This window comes from Dunckerocampus dactyliophorus, chromosome 11 (assembly GCF_027744805.1).
Source record: "Dunckerocampus dactyliophorus isolate RoL2022-P2 chromosome 11, RoL_Ddac_1.1, whole genome shotgun sequence".
In the NCBI taxonomy this organism is placed as follows: Eukaryota; Metazoa; Chordata; class Actinopteri; order Syngnathiformes; family Syngnathidae; genus Dunckerocampus; species Dunckerocampus dactyliophorus.
In genome coordinates this window covers 25,936,896-25,961,653 of record NC_072829.1, presented here as the reverse complement: position 1 = coordinate 25,961,653, position 24,758 = coordinate 25,936,896, and the positions used below count along the sequence as shown (strand labels likewise).

General features: G+C 43.3%; 1 protein-coding gene across 2 annotated transcripts in view; it reads left to right on the top strand.

Moving 5' to 3' along the window:
- Positions 1-3,959: 3,959 nt before the first annotated feature.
- Positions 3,960-24,758, top strand: part of LOC129189614 (A disintegrin and metalloproteinase with thrombospondin motifs 2-like) — a 123,815-nt gene continuing 103,016 nt past the window's right edge. For both annotated transcript variants that reach the window (XM_054791473.1, XM_054791471.1), the window contains exons 1-2: positions 3,960-4,267; positions 5,425-5,855. In XM_054791473.1, the coding sequence (XP_054647448.1) occupies positions 4,180-4,267; positions 5,425-5,855 (519 nt within the window). In that variant the 5' untranslated portion in view covers positions 3,960-4,179. The remainder of the gene's footprint in view (positions 4,268-5,424; positions 5,856-24,758) is intronic.

Below are 24,758 nucleotides of genomic sequence, written 5' to 3'. Positions count from 1 at the left end.
ATGGGCTAACAGCGGGGACACGCCGCACTGACTATAAATGCTTCAAAAGTTGTCTCTGTCTGATTCCGCACGTCTCATTTCCACGCGGCACATACATGCGTCAAGCATAACCCAAGCTTTACCAGAAACAGAAATTGACAAGGAACATCAAAGAGGCGGTAGAAATTATTTGAGAATTCCCCTCGAGTTGCTCCAAGAGGTCGTGGTTAAGTGAAATGAACCTCATTTCATTGGGACACGCTTTGATACGCACCGTCTGTGTTGTTCAGCCATAGGTTGAGGTGCGTTCACGACTTCTTCATGGAAATTATGCCTGCCACAAATCTTGAACATTTCACGTTTTCTGTACTTGTTTACACATACTGTACTGCACACCTGTTTACGACCAATTTACTCACTGGCACGCAGAATTACGTACCACGGGGGGGACAAACGCATGCAAGTGTAGACTGTTGAGTAGTGACTTCCTGTTTGTTGACGAGTTAGTCACTTGGTTAAAACGTGACTGAATACTTGATGCGGCCCAGCCTCACCCTCACTGTACCTCCAGCGGGCCTCGGTTGACTTGACTTGACTTGAGTTTGAGACCCCTGCTCTAAACTGCCCATCAGTGTGAATGGTCACTTGCCTATATGTGTCCTGTGGCTGACTGGTTACCAGTCCAGAGTCTAGTCAGCTGGGTAGGCTCCAGCTCATCTGTGACACTAATGACGACAAGCAGTATCGATCAGCAATTGAGCAAGCAGGCACTTACAGTGAATAAAAAACACACTGAAGTTGGAAGAATTGGCTTTCATCAGACATCCTCATCAAGGTTCATGGCTTCGGTCTGATGTGCTGTCATTGGGCTGTGACGCCTCGTCATGTAACCTTTCGAAGACACTGGCAACACCTGTCTTTGCACTGATAAGGAATGCTAATGCATGCAGACACATGGTGGCCTGCTGCTTGACCTTGCTAGGACGGCAGGGATCATTGGAGACAGGCCATGGTCGCTCTGCAGGACACAACATGGCATATGCTCGCTTGGTATAGCCTTGGATGAATGCAGCATGATCCACTTGAGGATCCAATGGGTGCCATAGCACAGCAGCTAGTCAAAGCACTTCAACGCATTTGTATCTTTGCGTCGTTCCACTTATTTAGTAGTCAACCTAAATGAATATGCTGCTATATGAATCAGACAGCCTTCCCAAGACGTAACTTTGACGCATACAGTCACCTAATCAAGACAAGTAGCATAAAGACGCAATACCGTCCCCACGATGACAACACAACAGATTTTATCCTCTTGTCTTGTCTGACCATCTCGCTCTATTTCTTCACTCACAATCTGTTTGCACATGCACAGACAGCGGACATCGGAACACCCACCTCCCAGAAAAATATGCAACCATGTGCATGCACACACGCATCCACCCTGCCAAACACAGCTATAATAACCACAAACACACAAGTCTATGTGTGTCTTTCTGTTTGTCTGGGGAAACGGGGTATTATTGTTTGCCTCTCCCTTGCTTCTTCAAAGTGCACTTTTCAAGGTGCAGGGCTTGGTATCTCCATGGCAACAGCTTAGCGACCAGGAGTGGTAGGAGGGAGGAGGAGGTGGGCGGTTGGGGACAGAGGCTGGAGAGGTGGTGGGGCGACTGTTGATGGAGGAGGGCCACGTAGGCATGCAGGGTATCGACTGAGAACATTGTGACATTTTCTTGACAAAGATGGCGGGGCCTTTTGTAGAGGTGTGTGTGGTGTTGTCTATCCATCTGAGCGTTTCATCTTCCAGGTGTGCTTGGTAAAAAATGACCTCTCACTGCACCAAGTTTTTATGCGTTTTGTGTGCATCCTTGCTGGCTCTGATACAGCCTCTCAGTACTTTTTCTCTCTCGACCACGCTCTTTTTGACCTGTAATCGCTTTTCACTTTATTTTACAGTATCTGTGCAGTTCTTGTGTATTAGCCCTTTAAAAGCCTTTGAAAAAGAAGCTTTGTGACATACCATTACCATAATGTTCACTCTTTGGATTGTTATTTTTGATATAGTTTTGCCATCATGTGTATAAGATGTGTTATGTCATGTCTTTTGTAGAACGACACAGGCACTTAATGGCATCACGGGCCCCATATTATACTACCTTTCTTTCTATTATAGTCATACCAATATTCATTCAGGTGACTTTGGGCGCGAGGCGGGGTACACCCTGGACTGGTCGCTGGCCAATCGCAATAATATATTTATTTTGAATACAGTACATGTTCTCCAATTGTTAAAGCTTGCCTGTGGTTACTGTTGTTTTGTTTTATGTTTGGGGACTTTTTGCAGCCCTTTGTTTTTTTTTGGGTTGTATTTTAAACAAGTAGACCTTCAAGTAGACTCACAAAGCTTTTCAAAATCACAGTACAGAAGTAAAAATCCAAACCAAAGGCTATAAATAATGTATTTTGAAGTTGACAAAAACAGTGACGTTGATAGGTGATTGCTTCAAAGGTAGTCTCAGTTGTCTTGGGAATGAATAAGAAATGATTTTCTTGAACTAATTTCAAAAGCAATGGCTGCATATCATGCTGTCCAGCAGTGTTTAATGTGCAAAGTCAGTTGGGGTAAATGTTTAAGGAGGACAGTGCGGGTTGACTAGTAAAGCCTCTTTGTTCCTGTCTTTTTATGTCCTCCCTGTGTGTGTGAGAGAGTACATTTTCTCCATCTCCTCTGGCTTTCACCCACATCCCAACAACATGCACATTAGGTTAACTGAAGGCTAAATTGTCCACAGATGTGAATGTGAATGGTTGTTTGTCTATTTGAAGTCGGCTGGGATAGGCTCCAGCTTACCTGTGACCCAAATGAGGACACAGGAATCAGTGTAAATGTCATATTAAGCAGTTTAGGAAATTGGCCGTTTTTGGCCTGACAAACTAGAGTGTGGGTTTTTGTTTTAAATGTGACACTGTAGAAACAATTGGAAAAAATATGAATACTTTATATATTTACAGTAGTGTTGATGGAAAATGTGTGACATTTTTCAGAAAGGTTAAATTCAGGGTTGGCTAACGTGGGCCCTTTTTTTTTTATAGACCGCTGGTACATTCTAAAATTTAGAAAACAACGAGAAAAAAAAATATGGAAAAAAAGAGCAATAATTTTCCAAGAAGACAGACAAGATATTAGGAGAATAAAGTCAGAATACTAAGAGAAAAAAATACCATAGAGTTGAAATAGTAAAGACTAAAGTATGTAACAAACAAACAAACAAAGAATCATAGTGTTTTAGGAAAACTAGGTTGGGTATAAAAGTTAGAATTTTATGATAACAAAGTGAAAATATTATGAGAATAAAGACATAATATTCCAAGAAAAAATGTATGAAAAGAAAGTTGAAATATTTGTAAAAAATAAAATAAAATAAAAGGGAAAACAAGCAAAATAGTGTAATGTGGATCAAGAACAAGCTCATACTAATGATACTTCGTTACCGATAACACAAAAGCTGAGATGCTGTTTTTATGCTCTTTCTATATAAAATGACTCCGTATATCTACATGGGTTAGTTTAAAAAATATAAAGTGGCCCCCTCATCACTTGATTTTTCAGTATGGGGCCCTCGGTGGGAAAAGTTTGGACACATCTGGTTTAATTGGACCCTTGAAACCCATTGAAAATGGACGTAGTACTGCCAGTGAGCCACACGGGGCGCTGTTAACCTCTTTCACACAGGATGTTTAAAGTTTACACACTTTGCAGCATTTTGGGGGGACGAGTGGCAACGAAGTAACGATTGAAAAACATGCCGTATTTGATGTGCGGCAAAGTAGCTTCTTGTGTCTTTATCCGACAGATGTGGTGTCTCAGTGGGCCAACACACCTGTATGTGTGTGTTCGTGTTGTGTATGTGGAGTGGGGGGGCTAGAGGACGAGAGGAGTTGTGGGAGTGGAAGAGAGAGAGAGATAGAGAGCGTTCGAGAGAGAGAGAGAAAGAGAGAGAGAGAGAGAGCGAGAGAGAGACTTCCACAGAGAGGAGGTGGAGAGAGAGAGAGCGAGACGGGAGGAGAGCTCCTCTCTCCCGGTGCACTTGGCAGTCTTGTTGCGGGCTGCTGTCGTGGCGTGGCTGTTCGTGCCAGGCGGGGGAACTTCACCACACTGGAGCCCGGAGTCCCACTCTCTCACCTGCGCAGTTCGGAGCTGCCATGGGTCTCTTGCCTGGATTTACTGTCCTAATCATTCTACCGGCCTTTCTGCTGCACACCAGCGGCCTTTACATCGCCAGTAGCGTTGGTACGTACAGTAGCAGCAGCAGCAGGATGGTGGAACGTGGCCGGTGTTTATGTTGTTGTCTGTCCTATCTGCTCATCTCTTATCAGCACGCCGGGGAACTCCACTAGAAAGTGGGGAAGCTCGACGCTGGCGTGCTTGTGTGATTTGTGGCATGCAATTTTTGTGCAAACAACTTTGTCCTGCTTGCAGAGACTTTGCGAGGTCCCCGAGCGGTGCAAGCGGGGTGTTGATTTGTCCCCCTTCCCAGGTGGGAAGAGTTTTGCAGGGCCATCTTTTTTTTTTTTTAAGCACAGGTTCAGTGCAGGGAAATAACTCTTAGGTGAATTGTCATCTATCGATCTGTCACAGGACGCTGGAGTCGGATGTCAGCATATCGATCACACTATTATCAAATTATTGTCTAACGTGAGGGTGAAAATATTAATGGAGGTGTGTGTTGTTGTCACCCTGCAAACTGTTTATAAATTGTGCATGATGATGATTGACAGGCAAACTTAAAATGATGCTGCTGTGTGTGTGTGTCAGGCATCCCCCAAAACTTGCATGTCACTGTCACGTGGAAGAGAAAAATACTACTTCGTGCAAAAATGCGTGCCTTTTCCACATTTTGAATGGTGATTTGCTGATGAGAAGAGGAGGCAGTAAGGACTGCATTTGACAGATGGCTTTTGCTTTATTTCTGTTTCCTGTCAGTGGAGCTTTTAGAAGATAATTTCTCAGCTCAAGCAGCCTGACAGTGAGGGAAAAAAAACAGTGCGAGAGAGCCGCAGTTAGCACCTTGATCTAGCACTGGCATCCCTGTTGATGGTGGAAGGGCACAGAAGGTGTCAGGAGCGCAGTGCGCTCTGCTGAGGCTGCCGTTTCCTAACGTGCCTGCTTCCCTGCACGGGTCGTCTCAGGGTTCATGGGTGGGGCTGTGTGTGTGTGTGTATGTGTGTGTGTGTGTGAGGCCAGTTCCTTTTATTCCCTTTATTTATTATTACTCACCACGTGACACATCTTGGAAGGAGGAACACATTCCTTGGCGAGCTTGACATTTCTTTAATCCCTTATTTTTCCTCCCGTAGTTTTTTTTCCATCCCCATCGTACTCCACTGTTTATGCACCTTTCTTTTCCTGTTTCACTCATGATCAACCTCTCACCTCTCTGCCCCCAGACTCCCTGCAGCACGTCCTGGGGGAGTATGGACTGGTGAGGCCGATGAGTGTGGACGCAGAGGGCCGCTTCCTGTCGCACGCTGTCTCGGCAGGCCGTATGACAGGAGGGCAGCCCCGTAGGCGCCAGAAGAGGGAGGTAGGAGGAGGCAATGAAGAGTGGGAAGGACCGAGAGGAGTCGACGAGGGCCAAGACCCGGAGCCGGTGGACCGCCGGGAAAGGCTCTACTACAATGTCACCGTCTTCGGCCGGGAGTTCCACCTGCGCCTGCGCCACAACGCCAGGCTGGTGGCCCCCGGAGCCAAGATCGAGTGGCGTGATGACAACGATAGCACCCGGCACTTTGAAACACTGCAAGATGAATGCCTGTACGTGGGTGACATCACAGACACGCCAGGAGCCACTGTGGCGATCAGCAACTGTGACGGCCTGGTGAGTGGACTTCCTCTGCAATTGCTATCGCAATGGTGTGCAAGTGCAAGATGGTGTGTGTATTTGGAGAAACGGCAATATTTGTAGTTGACCCTGAGGTGTCTCTCTGCTGCTCCACAAACATGATCCCTCCGATAACAAAACAACCAATCACAGCAGTTGGCAATTTAGCTGCCTTCATAATATTTACAGGCCACTTGTTCTGGCTGCCCCTGAGCAGGCTTCTGGAGGTTTGCCAATGAGAGGAAAGTTAGCTTTGAGGAAGGAAAACGGGCAGACAGAAAAGGTCATAAGGTCCCACATTCTACTATTTTTTTATAACACTTTTAATAAGTTTCAGAGGTCCCACAGTGGTGTTTTCGAAGTGTCTTGGTCAAAAAATGTAGCGTTTTTGCTGGAATTTACTATAAAAAAGTGCTTTTAGTAAACCCTACACACGGGCACTAGGTAGCCCCCCACGACCACATGAGGCACCCGCAAGCCTGCTTTTCATTCGGATTTTCAGTTAATAATGTGAGAACACTAGAAAGAAATGCATTCTGAAATACAACATGTGACTTGTGCATTTTTTTTAATGTTCTGGTAAAACAAGCATGTTCTGTTTGTTCGGGTTGAAATAAGCTATGAAAGTAAATGTAACAAAAATGAGTAGTTCTTGGCCATTTTCATTTTGTAAAAGTAGCTTTCACAAGAAAAAGGCTGGTCGGCCCTGCTGGGAACATGCCGCTCCTAGAAGCGCTATTGTGCGCTTCATCTGCTTTTTACATATACACTGCAACTCTGCATTCGCCAACGTAAGAGATGCACTGTATCGCATACATCAATGTAGCATTCAGGAGTGGGAGAGGACACACGTTAACAACACTAGCATAGTACATAGTTCAACGTACAGCTCCCATTTTATGTACGGTAGCACTTCACAGTGATCCTTTGAGGGCCTCTCCTCTGAAAAGTGCAGCAGACAAGTGGGGGAGATGATACATATTTCTCATGTTTGGTGCTTATAAACAGACTGTAGGGACTCATTACTGTTAGAACATCATTAAAAAGTCAATTTTGTATAATCGGGGGCCATTTCACTCCAGCCTTGTTGACAATTTCAAGTCCAGATCCATTTTTGTCATTTGGATTTGATCAGTGTGAAGAAGCTGAACTGCAGAATGACATGAATGTACAAATGCGCTTGCCGGACAGATGAGAGTCATGGCATGTATAGGACATTTGCCCAGGCAACCAGCTTGCACAACTTGCTTGACAAGTATTGTGCAATGAGACAACCTGCAAGGAGGTCCTCTACACAAAGATGACAATGCCCAGGTTGGACTGACACTGTCAGAGAGGTGTTGCTTTAGAAACATGTTTGGAATTGTAGCTGCAGCCATTGAGGATGAAAGAAGTGCCAAGTAATGTGTTGAGTAAATATGAGATTGTGAGGAGGAGATCCCCTCAGCAGGAGATTGCTCATTAGTCAGCCAGACCAGCCCACCACTAGAGCTGAGCAGAGGCAACTGGATCCGTTTAGGACTGAGGAGGCTGGGGAGGGAGTGAGCGTTTGAGAGAGCAGGCAGGGAGCCAGGACAACACAGACCTGACATGCCCATTCAGCATGACACCAGCCACCGGCAGCTCATTGCTGCTGCTTGCTATGGCCTGCCATCCCGGGGCCTGTCGGCAATTTGGAGGAAAGGCTACTGTCAAAGTACGCTTCGATTGGGATAACAGATGAGCTTGTCAGGCAGCTGACTGCTTGCTTTGGCAAGGCGGACGTTTAAAGCACAGTTTGACAATAGTTTGCTCTGTCATCGCCCATGCAGTCATATCATATTGGCAGCTTGGGCATCTTAAAAGCTTTGACTGCACTTAAGACTGTAATAAAAGAATATATGATCACACTTAATAATAAATAGCTGCAGATAAGATTTTAAGTGGGTAGACTTATCCTGCAAGCCACAGTATTAAATTACTCAACTTTACAACTTCAACATGATTTTGTTGCTGTCATTTTGAAGGATGTCTGATGCAGTATCCACGCAGAATCACTTGCACAGAATTACCCAAACTTCTAATAATCCACAGGGCTGTCCACTTGTATTTCATTTGAATCTATGTGTCCCTGAGGAACTTGTGTCGTCTGCCATTAGTACTTCCAGCCTCCGCAGGCATGCAAAGAAGCACAGCCAAGCTGTGTCATGCATATCTTGCTTTTTAAACCCAGTGGAGCCACACAGTCATAATCTGAGCAGCTGTGTCCCCCTCCTCAGTCACCCTGAGCCTCTCTGACTCTGCTGGTCCAAAAGTTTGAGACGGGGGACAGACAAGGGCGCAAGGGAGACTTTTTGGATGGACAAATGACCCTTGGAGGGAATTGGATTTCTGTGCCGTGAGGCTGTGATCAGCTGGTTAGCTTCTGGGATGGATGAGAGGCACTTTGCAGCTTTGCAAGTGGGAGATGTGGTCTGTTTGTGTGCGTGTGTGTGTGTGTGTGTGTGTGTGCATGTGTTTTAGGTTTTTGCTGTGGGGGATTGAAATTTAACAGTGGCTTGTGTGTAAAGGCAGAAATCGGGGATACATCCACTAAAGAAAATAGAAAACATACGTTGCAGCCACATGAAATGTGTACATGTTTTTGTGGTTTTAGAAATGTACTATTTTTAAGTTTTGTGCTGTTATGTTTATGCTACGCTGTGTGTGGGACTGAGGGTGCAGTTTTTGCTCTCTGTCATCATAATTCCAATTGGGGTTGTTCTAACCAAAAAGCCTGCATTTTAGCTGTCGTCACAAAACCCACAATGTGATCAATTGTTATTTGAATAAGAACTAGAGATAACAACCAGTCAGCCAGTTTGGGCTGCAGCTGTATTTTCAGCCACATAGGGTGACTGCCTGCTGTACTGTCTGTTGACCCCTCTGATAGGAAGGCAAAATTGTTCCCTGTAAACGCACCGTGGTACCTTTCATTTGCCAGTATATTCCTAGAACATTCGATGTAAACAGTAAAAATAAGCCCGCCCCTACCAGCCTGAAAGGAGAACCACACCTAGCAATAGAATTAGTCCACTGGTGCAAAGATGAGCAATCTTTTATGCCACAACCAACTCCACACCCATGCTCAAGGACATGGAGAGACTATCCTTAATTCCCCTCACATGATCTGTGATGGTAGTGGACTTTTCAAACCATAGCATAGAGCAGAGGTGTGACAACTTTGGAGTCGACCTGACAAAGACTCGCAACTCGAATTGGACTCTGTCTGATGACTTGAAGACACTTGAGATTTCCAGTGTATGTGTTGAGTAAAATGTGTCCCCATTCAAAGTGTTCAACTAACGTGATCATCATTATGTAATTTCCAGCAAGACGATATAGTTTCCCTTTCAGTCTGCCTCATTTCTGAACACCCAATCGGGTTTAAAAACAAAACAGCGAAGGTGTGGATTACATTTCTGTGCACTGACTTAATTCTCAATGCTGGCATTTCGGCAGCTATTGTAGCAACATTGGGAGTGGCGTACAAGATGGAAACAGTATCATAAGTAATATGTAGCAAAATAAGGTTCGGACCTTTGCTGTGAAAAAACTATTTTTTTAATTGAAGACCCCTGGTGTATAGGGGTACCAATACGGTACCGATGCATGATACCTGGGAATCGGTATTGGTACATTTTTGTGTCTGTGGTAATAAATGTTAATTTGTTTCATAATACAATCTATCAAAATGAACAGAATTGTTTTGATAAAGGTGTGTTGCGTCTCAATTTTTAGTTTGATTTTTCGATTGCATAGCGGTTATTCAGATGGCACGAAAATATTTTACCTCCATTTCTTGTGTAAGACAAGTTGATGATAAGTCTTCACAGACATTGTGAAGTCTTCATTCGCTTTGTTACTGCCAAGCATTATTTACGCATGTAAACTGAGTATCGAGTTGTTTGTTGTGAGGCGATGTGTCACACTCTGTGAGTTAGCCCTCGTGACAGTTTGGTTTATTTTCCCTTTTATGTCTTAGTTCCTGTTTCATGCCCTTATTTTGGTTTTACTTCCATTTCTGCCCAGTTCTTTGTTTCCATGCTTTTCTTTTCTCTTACCTCCCGCACCTGCTGCTTATTTTGACTTAAGCGGGTGCGCGCTCCTTTGTTGGTTGGAACATTGTTGTTTGTATTTGGACTGCTAAATTTGTTGGTATCCTGCCGCTGATTTAAATATACTTTTACCTGCACTTTGGGTCTCATCTCTCGCATCCTGGGGTCGCCGTCAAAACGCCAACATGCCAAACGTAACAGCAGTGCTTACTACGTTTCCCATTTTCATGAGCGTTTTTGAATTCCAACAATATTTTAACTTTGGTTTTAGTATAAAGTTTGCTGCAAACTCGAGTGTGTTCAGACTCGGTTCCACTCAACGAGACTGTCTGGTTCAGCAGCAACCTGTCAGTGCTTTTTTTGGTTGCTTCTTGAACTTTTTTCCCTTTTATGTTGGACTGAACTCTGTAATAACTTTTTTCCGAAATGAATGATTTCCACATGCGTGAACAGCACATGTGTGTGGCATTTTCGCTCTGACGTCACTTGACATCTTGCTACAAATGGCATTGTATCCATACACTTAAAAATATGACTTATTTCAGCTTCTGTAGCTTTAATTTGTCCTTCAATTGCCATTCTATGGAACAAACGTGCCAAGTGGCTGGAAGCAATGCAGAGAGCGAACCTTCTTCCTGCCTGTTTGGAGGCGAGAGACGAGGAAAACAGACACACGTGTAAATGGCAATATATTAAGGCCGGCAAAATTATCCAGTTTATTTTCATTGATTGTGTGATTATGTCTATAAGTGCCCTGTGATTGGCTGGCGATCAGTCCAGAGTGTACCCCGCCTCCCACCCAAAGTCAGCTGGGATAGGCTCCAGCATACCCCCGTGACCCTAGTGAGGACAAGCGGCACAGAAAATGGACAGATGGAAGGATGTGTGATTGATTAATTAATTTATTATCGTCCCAGGCCTAACGCCCATGAGACGCTTGTTTTCTGAAGACAAATCTTCGGACAATCTCGTGACATCAGACCTTGAGACATGAGACTCGCATAACCACCTCCTTTGCAAGAAGACAGACACATGCACACACCCCTGCTGCAGATGGCCACAGCTCCGAAGGTAATTACTGACTTGTGACAAATGCTAGGGCAGCGACAGGTTAGCGTGGGAACAGAGGGTCGTATAGGTCGAGCCGAGCAGCGTAGAGGCAGGCCTCAAATGAGATCCAGCTGGGTAAGGAGGGATCCTGACATAGCAGAGGAAACGTGCTACCTGTCATTCTACGGCTGGAGACGCACTCCAGGTGGAAGCACACCTGGATGACAAAAGGTGTTGTTAGCACTGTGATGTACACCTTCAAGAACACACGTCCAGTAGCCAAAGTTGAAACCAGGTGGGCCGACTGCACCGACAGTGTTGACAAAGCAACGTTGCCTTGCACGGTATGATCAACATTCTTTTTTCTTGGATAGCGAGCGAAAAGGAAGGCACTGTCATCAGTTGAAAGGTGCTTCTAATTTTGAGGTTACTTAAAAAAAAATCTTTGTAAAGTATGTTTTCTGGAGGATGCTTTGACGATGGAGGTGACGCTGACTCTCATTTTGTTACATGAACGCCGGATGAAGAACAAAAAAATGGTGCTTATCTTTTTGAGGGATAATTTATACGTTTCCCTCACTGTTTCCTGGGCTATAGCAGCAGTAGCAGCGCTCTCCTAATGATGCTTTCAAAAGAGAAAATGACAGTCAAAAGTAGAGGGAAAAGGATGTGGCAGACAGCTTTTCTTGTGGCCCATGCAGCACCCGCAGACAGAAAGAAACTAGAGGAGATGGTGTTCTTTTTTTGAGGCAGCTTTTGTTTCTTTTTATCTGCAGCGTTGCTCCCGAAGCAGATCAGATGAGTGGCGTTGGAGGGTTGAAGTTAGTCGCCTGCTGTCTGCGAAGAAAGTGACCAGTTAGGATGTAGGTGTCATTAACTCGTGTTACACAGTACATCATCCGGTCGTATCTATCGCATCCCCAGCTGTTTACTTTTGTCTTTTGTCTGGGCATCATCTTTATAGTAGCCGTTGATAGTGTAGTGGTACAAGTACAGTAGATGAGTTTTCCAGCTTCCAGATTCCCACTCCACATCCCATTCTTAATTGTCACGTCAGTTGACCGGCGACCACTCTAGGGTGAACCTCGACGTTATTATTTCCTCAGGAACGTGATGGATTCTCACTGGAAAATACACAAATCATGCCAATTTGAAGTGTTTGCATGTTTTCTGTGGCCAGGTGCTTGAAGATGGCGTTTCAAACAAGGTTGACCTCTAGAAGGACACTTTGTAGACCACAGGCCTCCACCAAGGCTGGTTTAAGAAATGTTAGGTCATTGCTGTTTTGTCCTGTTCTAGTTATTCTAAGGACTATTCATGCTTGATTTAAAAAATGGTCAGTTACGTTTTGCAGCCCAGTAGCTATGCTGCCTTCAAATTAAAAGCATATGGTATAAACGGTAAGAAAGTACTGGAACACACGGCCATTGCAGAAAAAAAACATGGTGTTGCTTCTTCCTTTGCGGCTACACGTAACAGCTTCCACTCTGCTGGGAAGACTTCCTACAGGTTTTTGTAGGTGTGGAAGTGTGTCTGTGGAAATGTTAGTACATTGATCCAGAAACAACATTTGTGTTGTATCTGAGAGTGGGACTATCTGTTCTACTTCATTCCAAAGCTGCTTGATGGGCTTGACATCAACTTCTACACACCAAACTCATCCAAGCATGCTTTTATGCACTTGGCATGTTCATTCTGGAACAAAGACTTTTGCCACCAAGTTTATTGTGTGGAATTACCCAACATTTATTCTCTCTCTTTTTTCCCAAATCCAAAATCTATTCTCATCTTCATTTTTATTTTTTATTTTTTTTTTAACTTTTTTTCCCTACTTTTTCCACTTATTGCCCCAAAAGCTATTTCTGTCCGTTTTTTTTACTCCTATTGGCTTATTTTATATTTTTTTAAAACACTTTTTCCCATCTTTTCTTCATCAGTGCATTAGCTATCATTGCTACACAAACAAGGAAAAAAAATCTCTCCCTGTAGAAAATGGCGACACTTAAACACAGGAAGTTTTTAGTGACTTTTTAATTACAAAATGTACACAAAATGTAAAGTGTCAACATGTTAAACAAAAAATGTAATCATGTGAGGTTCCTTAATATACCTTGTTCAACACGTCTGAAACAAATAATTCACAACCACAACCACATTGTCTAAGATGGAGATGTGGAGTTACAATTTCCAAAAAAAATCAATCATTCTCCCCGACTAAGGTCCAAAAAGCAACATGAAACTAAATAAATGCTAATCAACTCAAAGCTGTCTAAAAGTAAGGTGCCTGTGTTCAAAAAACATGCTATGGGCGACAAAAATCTGCTAAAAAATATGGAAACATGGTCAGGAAAACAAAATAAAGACCAACGTTTCAATATGTGCAACAGAATTCCAACAAATAATAGTCACTTTGCTTGACCTAGGAAGTACAAATGCATATTTTTCCAGCCAATTGTTATGGGAAAGGTTCTTTTCAGTGTCGGTTTTGTGCATTTTTTGACATATTTCTCACTGAAAGTCCAATCAACTGTCAAATAGTCAGCCTGCCAAGCTGCCTGTGTTGTAGCTGTTAAAATCTACTGTGTTGTTGTATAGAAATGTTTTTTTTGATGTTTGTATCCGCCTGATTGAGGTCCATACAGTGTAAGCTAACACTTAAAGCACACATGTAAGTGTACTGTTTATCACGTACAGTTAACGTGCACTCACACTGCCAGCAGAGGGTTTAATCGTGTGTGTGAGTGTTGACAGAGGCTGAGGCCAATCATAATAATGACACTAGAATACACTACATGACAGCGACACAGACTCTTAGGCCGGCCATGCCCCGGGAATATTCTCACTCATTACCTCCGCATTAGGAGTCAATAGACAAGGCAGCCCTGGGCTGAGCCAAGCCATGCATCCCTCCATCCATCCAGCTAGCCCGGCAGTTAAGCCTGGTCAAGCGTGGCAGCTCGCCGGGCCCTACAGTGTGTTATTCCACCCCGGGTCACACGATAAGCAGCTCTCAAATGTAATCAGCTCAAATTGAAATGATGACATCAATTACAGCACAGCGCACAGCTGTTATTGACCCGAGACCTCACTGGCTGTGTAAAGTCAGTCGTGTATGGAAATGGAGCGGGGGGGCAGAGGAGTACCTGCAGGCGGAGCAGGGCTGAAGGGAGAGCCGGGTTTGCCGCGAGAGAGCGATTAGTGTTCTCGGTATCTGATTGCAGGTTCCGCCCTGCAGGGTCGCTCGCTCAAACACACAATTATTCAATCCAGAGCTATTATCCGACTGTCAGACACGGGAAGAGCGGGAGAGAGTTGCCCATTCTGAGAGTTAGCCCATTCTGAGGAGAGCTGAAGAGAGCGAAGAAGGAGTGCTTTTACCAGAGCTGTGATTACTGCCGCTCACTCAGTGCACTTAACCAGCCCCCTCGCCTCTCTTTCCTCTGGCACTCTGTCATTGACAGAATGATGGCTCAGATTGTTTGAGTGGTGGAAATAACAGGTTTCACTTGAGAAAATAGATCAGCGGAACCCCAATGATTATAGGGGAATACCACTGTGATTGTAATTTTAGAATGATACTGGAAAAAGCCCTGTTTATGATCGCAAATAGGACCAGAACCAGGTATGGAACTGTAGTAGAGTCGGTCAGTAAGCAGGCTGTGGGGCCATGCAGGAAGCTGATCGATGCTGGCCCGCATCAGGACTTCTCTTACTAATTGAGCCTGGAAAAGCAGGATCTTGTGAACATTCTCTCAGTGATCCAGTGCCTGCTTACGTACTTGTGGTGTCCATGTCCATGCATGTCCTGGTTTACCTTATACCCAAAGACTTGACCTGCTTGGGACATTTTAAAATGTTTTATAGAGGAGATTGGACAACATTGAAGAATATTAATGGGCTCGAAGCTGCACAACACAGAAAGAACCATCATAAAGTTGACAACAGATGGTTTATCTTTCAGCATTCCCCTGTTTATCGGCTTCTCTGAGCTCGGGTCACTTGCTGGCGCCACCAAGCCCGTGCACCTCTCGGGCTGATCATGGATATTTCATGTCGGCCAGTCACTTTTACTGCATAAGTGCATATGCTTTTAACCAATACACTCTGAAAACGAACGATCTAATGAGTTTTATGTGGAATTGCTTGTATGTTCCTTAATGGAGTGAGGCCTGAAAAAGAATGTGGTTCATATTCGCACCTCCTCACAGAACCTCACACTTTTCTCATGTTACTAAGGCTGCCTGCAATAGAGAAATAATCACATTTTCTCTTCCACTGTAATATGTTTGGGTTTTTTATGCTAGTGCACAAGGAGCCTGGGAATTGTTAGTGTACCAGAATATGTAATATATTATATAATGTATTGTAATAACTGGCTCTGTGGGGGTTGGAGTGAAACAGCAGAAACAAAGAAATGCATCTTTGGCTCTTTGATGATGGTGACTGATCGTCTGCCAGTATGTACAAGGAACTTTAACTCTTATATAATGTGTTTAATGAAGATGATGTGATCATATGAGCTATATGTGCCCATTAGGGATGGGCATAGTAATTGATTAGGTGATCAAAGTCCCCTCTTGTGCAAAATGGAGTTTGTAATGATAACCAGTAGAGGCACTCTTGATTCAGTCCCAACAACACCCTTGTGGTTCCGGCCTTCACACTAAAAGCGCCGCACATCACGCGCTTGTCTGACTGTACTGAACAAAAAGTCTCCGAACAGTTGCTTCCAACAACATCAAATTAAAAGCACAAAATGAATACAAACTCACCATTGGTACAAGCCAGGAGTTTGTTTTCCAGAGAGAAGATGACATCGGATTGAGATGACTCAACACACACATAAAAAACATCATCAAAGCTCACCTGCATGCATTCACACCAGCACCGGCATTTGGGCACAACATTGAGGTGAAAGAAGATCAGGAGAAAAGGCAATTTGTGGCAGCATCGGGGAAACTTTGGAGCACACAGCTATGATGCATTCAAGGAACGCTGGGAACAAACACTTTGAAACATCCATCCATCCAAGGTTGAGCAGCGGGGGCAGCAGCCTAAGCAGGGAAGCCCAGACTTCCCTCTCCCAGGCCACTTTGTCCCGCTCCTCCCGGCGGATCCCGAAGCGTTCCCAGGCCAGTTGAGAGACATAGTCTCTCCAACGTGTCCTAGGTCTCCCCCGGGGCCTTCTACCGGTCCGACGTGCCATGAACACCTCCCCAGGGAGGCATCCTGACCAGATGCCCAAGCCACCTCATCTGGCTCCTCTCAAAGCAAAGGAGCAGCGGTTCTACGCCGAGCTTTTCCCGGATGACAGTGCTTCTCACCTTATCTCTCAGGGAAAGCCCAGCCACCCTACGGAGAAAACTCATTTCATTACCTGCGAAACAATGAAACAAAACGACATAAACACGCAAAAACTATTGGCTTTCTAACAGTGTATTATTTTTCCAATAAAATAATAGCTTTTATTTCCAAAATTCATATAAATGTACATAAAATTGTATATAGTTATTTATAAAACTATCTTTAAAAACGTGTCTTTTTAAAAAAATCATTGCCCCTGAAAGTTTTCCATGGACTGCTTCAGCCCCGCCGGTGTAAAGAATAATAACATGACATCAGTTACAGGAAGTGTAGATACATTTACACACCATGGCACAACTCTTTTGGGCAGAATTATTCTGCTCAGTACAACACTGGCGTCTTAGCAGTGAGGGATACTCCCACCCCTTAAAAATATTTGAAAATACCAATTCATTATTTAATTAATAATTAACAGGGCTACAGCGGCGTCAGTGTTAACTCGGATTCTCACCCTCGCTCACATCGTCCGTGGTGTCCTTGAGCAGCTCCATGCAGCTACTTTGTAGCCAACCCTGACCTCTGACCTCCTCAAGAGAGCAAGTCGATCCATCATGAATCAGTAGGAAGCTGCTTGTTGTCACCCTTTGCATATGTTTTGGTGTAGCTTAAGCACTGTTGACGCCAACGGAGGAACAAAACGGAGGAGCAACAGATAAAAAAAACACACACAATGCTCCGCTGTGAGACTTCACACCTCATGTGAGTTATGATAAGTGTATGACCATTGCCAGAACTGTGCTGATTTATAGCTACTTCCTCACAACGCACACACATACACACACACGCACTTCTGCAGTGTTATGATTGACACCATCGCTTGAAGCACAAAGAAGGGATTTTTTTTCTTTTTCAGAGGCTAATCCTCTGCTTTGTTTTGAACACACGCTGGCATTCAGACACAGACACACTTGGGAAAAGGCACTTATTGTCATGTTGCTCCACACAGTTCCTCTTTAATCCGCTTTCCCTCCCCACTTCCACCCACACCCCTGCCCCTCCAAGCACCTTGACTAGTCTAGTGGCTCTATCCCACGCTGGGCTCCACCACACGGGTCTTAGGTGTTGCCCAATCAGGAGAGTGGCATCACACTGAGAGGTGAGCAATGAAATACAATTGGAATTGAAACAGGGGGACTGTTTTCCATTCTAATGTGTAGGATGACAATAAATACCTCTTTTTTCATGCTTTGCTTTATATTCTTCTCTCCTCACAGGGCGGGTGTGAGTTTGATGCGATCTGACAGAACCACCCCTCGTTATTTTTATTTTTTTCTGTTGTGTGACAGCATGAAGCCAACATCTACCTCCCTTCTCTTCATTGCATGTCTTCATTTTATTCACTAGTTGAGTGGAAAAAAATGTTATCCGTTTGTTTTGTAACCATGAAAACACACCTTATACCAGGCCCAAAAACATCCAATCACTGCTTATGTTATTATATTTCTATTAAGTAGGGCTGCAACTAACACTTATTTTCTTACTTTCAATTAATCGAGTAGTCGGTTAGGCCTTAGACCGACTAAATCAATATGAACCAAACACAGTCAGCGGTTTGGTTCACAATTGGATTAATTGTTGCAGCTCTATTATTAAACATATATTGGCATGATGTTAAAATTAACCCAATGCCCAGTGGCAGCTTGCGCTCTGACAAAATGAGGCAGTAGATGGCTATGGATGGCCTTTATGGTGAAGTCATGCACAAATCCCAAAAAATACCCTCTGTCCTGTTAACTACCAGTCCTGGTGCGACATCAAGTATTGTCATTAAAACAAAACATTCATCAAGATAAACAACAAGCCGAAAACAATAGCACAAATTGAAGGATGATGTAAAATGGTGTAATTGTACCATTTTTGATACAGTTACAGATATGCAGGTTCAGGTTGCGTGGGGGTGCTGGTTTGTGCGTTTGTTCAATAGAGGTCATTCACAAAGAACTGATGGGACTTAAAATTTGCATGTGGGATGGGACGAATGGTTCCATTCTGAGTCAGTCACAGGAAAGAGAAAATGAATTCCTCTCTCTCAGGTTTTAGTCGGATTTGGCAAACGTTTTATAGCAAATATGTTGTAGTACATGTTGGAATTCATGTTTCTCTCAATGACCCGCAGCTCCCCAGTGCCGGCAGCAGCACTCGTGCAGCCCCAGATCGTAACGCTACCACCAGCAATAAAGGTTAACTGTAGGCAAGACTCACTTGTGTTGCCAATGATTTAGGCTGTGGTTGACTCACTTTCAGTGGCTAGTAACTGTATACTGCTATACAAGCTGGACACGGACTACTCTAATGTACGTCCAAGTTTACTTTGTATCGCACTGAGAAGATATACTGTAATAAAAATGTTTGCGGTGTACTCGTAGCGTGTAATTTTATTGAAAAGAAATACGGCTAAATCAATTGCTTGACTTTGTGCTAATGGGGACTTCCCACTCGGGGAATCATGAACATATTGTGATGCGCACGCAGTTACAAACCACAGAGTCATATTTAGTCTAGGAGTGTTTCATCTTGTCGTAGTATGACTCAGCACAATCGTCTGTAAAACGGGACTGGCCTGTGAATGTTATGTGGGATTCTGTGTTAGTCATGTCGTGTTGGGGTGGTCACTGCACTGGTCTCCTCTCCATGAAGAAGGAATTGCGCTGCTTGAAAGGACAACACAACGTATTTGTCATCTTTGCTGCTGTCGAATAGACATTGGCTACAGCGCATTGCTTGTTGTATGCAGTCAGAGGAAAGTGATGTATGGCTTTTGACTGAATGGCCCTGCAGCTTGAAACATCTTTACAGCTCTTTTGCCCTCCATATGTCTCACCCCCTGCTAGCACAGAGTATAGAGGTCCGAGGCCCATTTGATTCACAAGCTGCTGTTCTCTACCTGCTAATATGACCTGTGAGCCCAGTGTGCATTCCCTGCATGATATATTAAACGTGTTAGACTGCATTATGTGGAAAAATAACATATTTGCACTGAAATGTGATTGACAAACTTTGCTCCACCGCATTTAGACAGATCCCCTGAAGAGATATTGATTTAGTATGTGGATGGCTGATGAGGTCATCATTGCTGAGAAATCATTTTTGCCACAGCTTGGCCAAAAAATGAATTACCAGATGGGATGGTGTAACTCAAATGTGGCTTTACCAGAGATGACGTACATGTTTCTTTTTCCAGAATGGAGATATTTTGCTCTGGCAACTTTTGGTGCTCTTTCTTCTACTGCGATTTTAAGGAAAAGATGCTGCCACCGACGTCTTATCTCTGTGCCATCATAAATAGTGATGCGACGCCAGTAAAAGGGATACAGTGGTGCCTTGCTTGACGTTATTAATCCGTTCCAGGAGGTCTGACTCAAACCAAACCGGACTTAACCAAAACGACATGATTTAGAAAAGTTACCAAAATAAAACCAGCTATAAAACCAGCTGGAGCACAAATGGCACTAAAACGCTCGGTCATTCTGGACAAATTGCTAATAAAGTAGTAGTCTAACTGCTTTGGTTGTGAGTCGACTCATTTCTACGTCTACTGAGATGAATGCATCATTGTTTAAGCCGCAGGGTACGCCAATTGTCATTGGGGGTAAGTGAATAAAAATGAAAAACAATTAGCGCCTAACTCTCACAATTAAGAGCGCACCTGAATGCCTCATAGCACAGAGCCCACTGGCGTAGCAGAAAGAAGGAAGGAGTAACGACATGGAGTTCTTCATTGCTGTGTGTGAGTTATATGAATAAGTCAGTACATGTGATGATTATGTTGTGAATTAGGAGTTTTTCATCTTGAAGGATTCATTTATTTTATACTTAGATACTTTATTCACCTCCAGGAGAAAATCACATCCTATCTATTTATCAGTGCTCATGTAAAACTCTTATCCAAATGTCACCATGCACAAAACACATTTTTGAACCACATTTACTTACTATACAATGAATTAACCAATGAATCATGTTTACTATTTCAATTCAATGAAACATAAAAATGGTGTGCAGGAGTAGGGGGTACATGGCTTCAAGTCAAATGTCTGAAAGGGTACACGGCTGTAAAAAGTTTGGGAACCAGTGGTCTAGACCCTCTTGTATTTCTTTCTTTGTATATGAATTAAAAAGTGTATTTGTAGCTATATGTTCTATTTATGAATGTATCTATTGTTGGGCATGTGAACAGACTAACAGTAATGTCCTGCTTTTTGGACTTGGTGAATAGTGCAAGTATAAATATGACATTCGGCGATGTGTTAAGCATGTCCGAAACAAATAAGCCATTACTATTACCTTTCTATAACCGTATGTGCACGATAACCAATTTAGAACCCGTTAGAAGAAGACGACAACGATCTGAGTGTGTTCTCCATGCGACCATCTCCTCTTGCATTTCTGGAGCCCATCCCTCAGCGTCTATGAGAGCAGGGGGTAGCTGAGGCGGGGGTTGGGTGGATAATTTAGTTACAGGAGGTAACTATGAGATATGGAGGAGTGGAAGGCAGGCTTTTTGACACAGCTACTGGCTGGCGATGGCCCGTGATGTATAACAGCAATGCATGCGAGCTCCAAGAGAATTGCCTGCGTATAAACCACGCAGAGGGACACACACCAGGCGACAGACACACCATGTAGACCTGAAAGCTTTCTTTGAAGCATACAAAAACAACCATGTCTACTGGCACCCCCCACCCCCCACTCATTGTGTAATGGGACTGATCCCGATGAAAGTATTAAGAGTATGTGCTGGACAAAATTGCACAAAATCCCTCTCCACAAAGAGTCATTTTCGCTCTCCTTTACTTTAAGTGGCTTTTGCCGAAGCCTGCTTGGCGGCACAGCGCTCAAAGCACAGACGAAAAGGTTCTGATTTCCTCCGAGATGATGTGATTGTATTAAACTGTGGCCATTGACTTTGCTTCCAAGTCCCAGTAATTGGTGGCAATAGAGGAGCCTGGTGTTTCCCCTGTAGATGAATTCTCTAGTCCAGCTCCAATGGATTTGAATTACAGTGTCCTCCTGTATGCTGGGTGCTGATGTGTGTGTACGTGTGTGTACGTGTGTGTACGTGTGTGTGTTGAGGCAGATCATGTCTGAGGGCGTTATGGGTGCACTGGCACATATTTATTTGTTAGGAAAATGTAGGGAATCCCCAGTGATTGTCAGTTTGATAGCGCCTCTTTTATTTTTTCTGCTGCTGAGTTTCCTCTAAGGATATGCGATATAAATCTATTTCTGCTCTTTGTGCAGCAGAGTGGAGGCTCACGACACTTTTGCACTTTTTCTCTGCACATCTCATAGCCGTTGTAAAGGCAACATGTTGATAACATTTTGTACACAGCACAGATGTAACAATGCTTAAGCAGGCTGGAAGGAAATTGACGTCTATATATCTAAGTCTTATTTTCCCTCTATGATGTCAATCAGAGTGGATCACTGCACATTCGCCATTTACCGTTCACCCGTGGACATAAAAAAAAAAAAAGCCCACAATTTTTACATGGTCATGTGATGAATCTTTATGATTCACTGATAATGTTTTTTTGGCAAATGACGAGGTTTCACACTTTGTTCGGCGGTGCTTGAACGCACCATAGTTGCCGTGAGACGCAAAAGTGAAATTTATATACAAATTGTTCGGTTTGGCCATTTTACCAGGGTGCGGGCCACCGGCCCCTGTGCAATAACTATCTGAGTCATAAAGGAAGTTTAACAATTTATTCTATTCGGAGTCAATACAAGCAATTGCAATGCCAGCGCTGGATAGAACGCTCCGCCACCCAAGTAAAGTGAAACTGAGTTCCTCTTCCTGATAAGACCTCTACGGAGGCGGTCCCGATGACCAGGCAACTTCCCGTTAACTGTTAGTTGGTGTATTGGTCTTATCTGGTTTCAACCAGTTTCGGGCTAGGTGGCTGGGCGTCTCAGCCAGGAGACAAGAAGGTAAATAATGAAACCAGGGTTTTTTGAAGCTGTGGTGGTGGGCTGCATGGGAGGGCGGACTGCCACCTCTGTGTGTTTTTTTTTAATTTTTAATAACAAATAAAAAAAATGTTACGACAAAGTTGCTAAGAGCACTGCCAACATTTAAATTGCACTTTATTTACAAAGCACATCTTCACTCCGTGTGCTCATTTGTCATTAAATGCATCTGTCATGGTTGAATGGAACACTTAAACAAACACTAAGAGGTGAAGCAAATATTCTTTGGTGAACTACTCAACATGAGCTGATGAGCTACCTGTTGGAGAACCTTGTGATAGCGTCCCTGTCTAAAGCTGCACACTCGATGTGCTTCTGTTGCACGACTTTGACACACGACTAGTGTTTTGAAGATAAGCCATAAGTATTATAGTATAATAACAAGATTGACACTTTAAAAAAGTAAGTTGTGATCGTAGCTCGTGGCGCGACTAAAACGAGCTAGCCAGTTGGCAGGCATGGAAAGAAAAATGCCAGAAAGCGGAATGAGATTGAAACGTGAGCGCTCACACACGCTGGCATAGATAGGCTTAGTATGTGACAAGCTGTCGTCAGCTGACTACACATTTCACGGGCTATTGTTCAATTCCCCAGATAATAAGAAACAAAGTGAAAGTCAACACAGCACGTGTCGCGTATCTGGTCACATGCGCAAGTGCCAGCAAGGCAGACGGGCGATTCCGGTGCATGCTTATCAAAATAAAGCGTAGTGAAACATTTTTAAATATTTTAAATCGTTTTCAAACTAATTGTGGTCAATATGTGTGTAAATAATAAGTTATATATGTATTTATATTGAATATATATCCATTCATAAAACATATTACTGAAAATGGTTTTCAAGTTTTCAAAAAATGTGTAGTGGCGGGCCACCACGGTCAATTCCATGTAGCGGAAACCCTGGGAACTGTGTGTGCGAGATAACTGAAAAGAAGAGGGTGTGGTTGTTTCAAGTGAAAGGTCTTGTGAGCGTGTTATCTCTCTGTTGTAGATAAGCACAAACATGTTGCAGTACCCATCCAAACGAGATTGGAACATATTCCATTCCTAACCGTATCTGCCAATGTGTCTGTGAATAGACTCATCTTGTCATGATGCTCAACTAAGCAAACATGTCAATGACTTCTCTAGACGGACATGTGCACCAAAATAATCACCCTTGCTCACATGATGTCTCCTCAGCTGCTGGCTTTCATTTTAAGATATTCGGAACAGGCTGAAGATAATGTAAGAAATGTTTTTTCCAGAGTAAAAACACGTCTTCAAGAACTTGGGTAACATCTGCAGCTCATATGATGACAAATATGACGTTAAATTGCTACTTTGTCATATTTTAAGACAACTAATGACACATTTTTAGACTCATGGGTGTCCAAGGTGTGGGCCAGGGGCCATTTTTTTTTATTGGCCCATGGGCATTCTAAAAATACAATTACAAAAACCCCCCAGGAAAAATAGAAAAAAATCAAATTATAATAACTTTGTATATTGGATTGGTTTTCATTTTTTTTTTACAAAATGAAAAATATAAAAATGGCCCCCGTATCCTTTCATTTTTCTTCAACTCTATTTCAAATTTGGGAACGTCCTACAAGAAAAAAACATCTTTGAAAACATCCCAAGACTACCATGTGAATTCCATGTTTAATTATGTCCATCCATATTTCTGAGCAATGGCCCTTCTTCTGACAAGGGCCTCCAGGGATGGCTGCATACTTTTATCCCGGTTAGACTGCATTGGATTGACACTGTATGTCCTCTTAGAATATTTGACCTTCCTCAGTGAGGCAAGAGTCATATTTCTTTCTGTCTTGTTCATTCTGCCTGGATGCGGAATGAGACGTGTGGACGTGTCTCCCACACAGCTGTTATCCTGACTTATATCATAGATTTCCTCCATTGCATATGTCACACACATTGCAACATGCAGCATGCATAATGGCTCTTTTACGGTTGCCTGTGCACATTTTTCGGAGTTTGTGAAGATAAACAGACCTTGACAGCAACATCTAAAAAGATCCAATACAAGAGCTGCATGGAAATGTTGCATTTACAAAGGTGATAATGCTCACTTTGATGGACACTCTTGGAGAGCTACTCATTTATTAATATGTTTATTTGGCTAATAGTTTACAGTGTACTGTATCACACCGAGAGCTGTTTCAAATATTTTGACTATTTCAACATGTACAGTATATGAGACAATCAAGGGGAGCCTATAAAAACAACTAACTCGAGCAATTCATTATTTACTAACACTATTTTTCATGCACAATCGTCACATGCAAACTAACAACAACCCTTAAGCCTTAAATTGAAGTGCATGTTGCAAAAGGCCTAAATGTTCAAAATGTTCGCTCTCACCAAGTAATACTAATAACCAACTAAACTGTAAATATGTCATGATCTTATCTGATTGGTATATATGTCTAACGCA